The sequence below is a fragment of the Hipposideros armiger genome, unplaced genomic scaffold, assembly GCF_001890085.2.
Source record: "Hipposideros armiger isolate ML-2016 unplaced genomic scaffold, ASM189008v1 scaffold_32, whole genome shotgun sequence".
NCBI classification, from domain to species: domain Eukaryota; kingdom Metazoa; phylum Chordata; class Mammalia; order Chiroptera; family Hipposideridae; genus Hipposideros; species Hipposideros armiger.
The window spans coordinates 234210-237214 of NW_017731382.1; the positions used below are offsets into that span (position 1 = coordinate 234210).

Genomic DNA, 3005 nt, shown 5'->3' on the forward strand with positions numbered 1-3005 from the left:
CTCCCAGGCGCCCGCGATCGGCCCTTCCGGGGCCAGGCTCGGCCCGCACCCCGGCCGCAGGTGACAGGTGGGTGGCGAGGCCAGCCTCCAGGTGTGCATCCTCTGGCTGGCTTCTTCTGCGCTCCCGGGCCTGAGCCGGGGTCTAGGGCCCTTCCGCCTTGGCCGTGGTCCTGCTGCCAGCGTCGCCTGTGGTCAGCGCGCGGCGCCCCCTACCTCCGTGAGGGTCCCACTTCTTCGTCCCTGCTGGGTCCTCAAGGAGGGCGGAAGCCCCTTCTCCTAGTGCTAGACTCATAGGCCCTGGGTGGAAGGAGGGTCTCTGCCTCCTAAGCCGTCCTGGTCCCAGGCCCCCCAACTCTGAAACCTCCACCGAAGCTGGAGAAAGACTGGAAAGTGGGGTCCCAACAGACACTTGCACCCCAGGCTGCTGGGGTCATCCTGGGGCTGGGGTGACTGATAGTGGCATGTCTCCTTTGGAAGTTGCAGTGTGAGGACTTCCAGAGAAGTTAGCTCAGACCTACCTAGACCCATACGTCCCTCCAGGCCCAGGATATGGGCACCCCCTGGGCAATGGGCAGTGACTGTCTTGACCTCTGACCTCACCCTTCCCAGATAGTTTCTGTACCCTCTTAGACACAGCAGCCCCTTCTCGTCCTCTCCGATCGAAGTTAGCTAGAAACTACCAGGAGAGGGATCACCTGCCCACACAATCCCCACCCCCATCCCCACTCTCTTCTGTGGCTTTGGTGTCCCTGTGGGAGGACCCATCAGAGTCCCTCCAGCTCTCAGATCCATGGAGGTCCAGCCTCAGGTAGTGGAGTGTTCCCTGTAGCTGGTGGCCAATGGCCGGTGGGGAGCAGAGAGGCTCTGGGGGTTGGAGATAAGGAAGAGATCAGTCAGGTAGAGTGTGGCCAAGAGGCCCAGCACGAGGCCTCTATCTGGGTAGAGGGGCCCCAGCTAGAACAAGGCTGAGAAGATGGTGAGTTAGGATGGCTGCACTGACATGGGGACCAGAACCAGGTGCCACAGGGTCCACAGTCCTTGGTCTGCCCCCCGCCCCCCGGGAGGGTGCATGCCTTTGGGAGTGGGCAGGGCCCTCAGCACCCACATTGACTGGCTTCCATCTGTGTCCTGGGGAGAAGGATCCAGGGGCACCCGCCTGGGTAGGGTGGCATTGCCTTGGGTCTGTGGAGGAAGGTGTCGCGAGGTGCCAGGTCCACAGCCATACTGGTGTTGTAATTGGCCCCCAGGAGGGATCCTTCCACCTGAGCACTCCACCTCTCCTGGGGCCCCCGGCCCAGCTCCGGGTGTGAGGTGTATGATTCTCCGCCCGTCTGGGACTGTGTGTCTAGGGAGGGAGGGAGCCCATCGGACCTGGTGAGGGTCTCAGGACAGGGTTGGATCCTTCCAAGCTGATGGTGTCTCCTGGTCATCTGGCCCCTCCCCTAAACCAGAAGTCCCCTGTCACCTGTCTTCCGTGTGACCAAGAGCGCAGGCAGGCCAGAGAGCAGGCCTGTCTGGAGGTGGGGCACAAGGGCAGCCATTTCAAGTCCTGAGTGGGCCCTGGTGGGCCTCACAGGTTTGTCCTCTCGCTCTGCAGTGATGACCGATCCCTTTGGTGTTGGAGGCAGCCGCCGGCTTCCAGGATCCAGCAAGAGTGGGCCTGGGAAGGAGGGCAGCCGGAATGAGGTCCGACTTCCTGTGCGGCACGACCCAACGAAGCTGGGTAAGGGGTCAGGCCAAGGTCAACTCCAAGCTGTCACGGTCAGCTGGTGCTGGGTGTGGGCGACCTCCCCAGATGTCCAGCCCCTGGGTGCCAGGTGGGCCACCTGGGCTCCTGAGAGCCTTCCCAAGGTGGGCGCAGCCGGGGGCCCTGGATCCTGGTCCTGTGGCCTTAGTGGTGGGGGTAGCAAGACTCACTCCAGACCTGACCAGCCTTCTGTGTCATGTACTGCAGGACTGCCCGTGGCCCGGGGTGGGCAGACAGTGCCCAGCCAGGCCCCACTCTGCTTTGACCTGGAAAGTCCAGCCAGCGACAGGACAGAAGGAAAGAAAAAGGGGCGTCCGAAAGCTGAGAACCAGGCCCTCCGTGACATTCCCGTGAGCTGCCTGAGGGCGGGGTGGGCTCATGCCGGGTTGGCCTGTTGAGGCCACTGCCATGCCTCTGTGTGCCTTCCACACGTCCAGCAGCATGTTCTCAGCCCATGTCAGCAGGCCACTCTGTGCTTCAGGCCTTCATGGTGTGGCCTGGGCCTAGTGGACCATGTCCTTGGGGCCCCTAGAACAGGTCTAGTGTACCCTTGCTTCTCAGGGTGGCCTGACCCCTGCTGCATTCCTAAGGTCCGAGGGCTCCTGTAGCCTGTCTGCCCTGCAGGCCTGGGCAGGGTGCTGAGTCCGGGGCTCGGGTTGGCAGAGGCTTGCGCGGCTGAGGGGTCAGCAGCCCGGCCTTTCCCACGCCCAGCTCTCCCTGATGAACCAGTGGAAAGACGAGTTCAAGGCGCACTCAAGGGTGAAGTGTCCAAACTCTGGGTGCTGGCTGGAGTTTCCCAGCATCTACGGGCTCAAGTACCATTACCAGCGGTGCCGAGGGGTAAGGGGCTGCGGGTCGGGGAACACGAGGCCTGAGCCTGCGCCGCCCTAGCTGCTGGGGTGTGTCCGGGCAGCGGCCTGGCAGCCCACCCCACGCCTGTCCTCTCCACCCAGGGTGCCATCTCAGAAAGGCTGACCTTCCCATGCCCCTTCTGTGAGGCTGCCTTCACCTCCAAGACCCAGCTGGAGAAGCACCGAATTTGGAACCACATGGACCGACCCCTCCCCGCCCCCAAGCCTGGGCCGGTCAGCCGGCCGGTCACCATCAGCCGGCCCGTTGGAGTCAGCAAGCCCATCGGAGTGAGCAAACCTGTCACTATTGGCAAACCCGTGGGTGTCAGTAAACCCATTGGCATCAGCAAGCCAGTGACGGTCAGCAGGCCCGTGCCGGTCACCAAGCCAGTGACGGTCAGCAGGCC

The 3005-nt window shown here is 63.3% G+C and overlaps 1 protein-coding gene across 8 annotated transcripts in view; it reads left to right on the forward strand.

Annotated features, from left to right (window-relative positions):
• Nucleotides 1–3005, forward strand: part of ZNF512B (zinc finger protein 512B) — an 18109-nt gene that overhangs the window by 7536 nt on the left and 7568 nt on the right. For 6 of the 8 annotated variants that reach the window (XM_019637210.1, XM_019637209.1, XM_019637207.1 and 3 more), the window contains exons 5-8: nucleotides 1598–1723; nucleotides 1955–2097; nucleotides 2459–2587; nucleotides 2701–3002. In XM_019637210.1, coding sequence (XP_019492755.1) covers nucleotides 1598–1723; nucleotides 1955–2097; nucleotides 2459–2587; nucleotides 2701–3002 — 700 coding nt within the window. Of the gene's footprint in view, nucleotides 1–15; nucleotides 68–1597; nucleotides 1724–1954; nucleotides 2098–2458; nucleotides 2588–2700; nucleotides 3003–3005 lie in introns of those variants that run through there. The other 2 variants (XM_019637208.1, XM_019637205.1) reach the window with 2 other exon arrangements.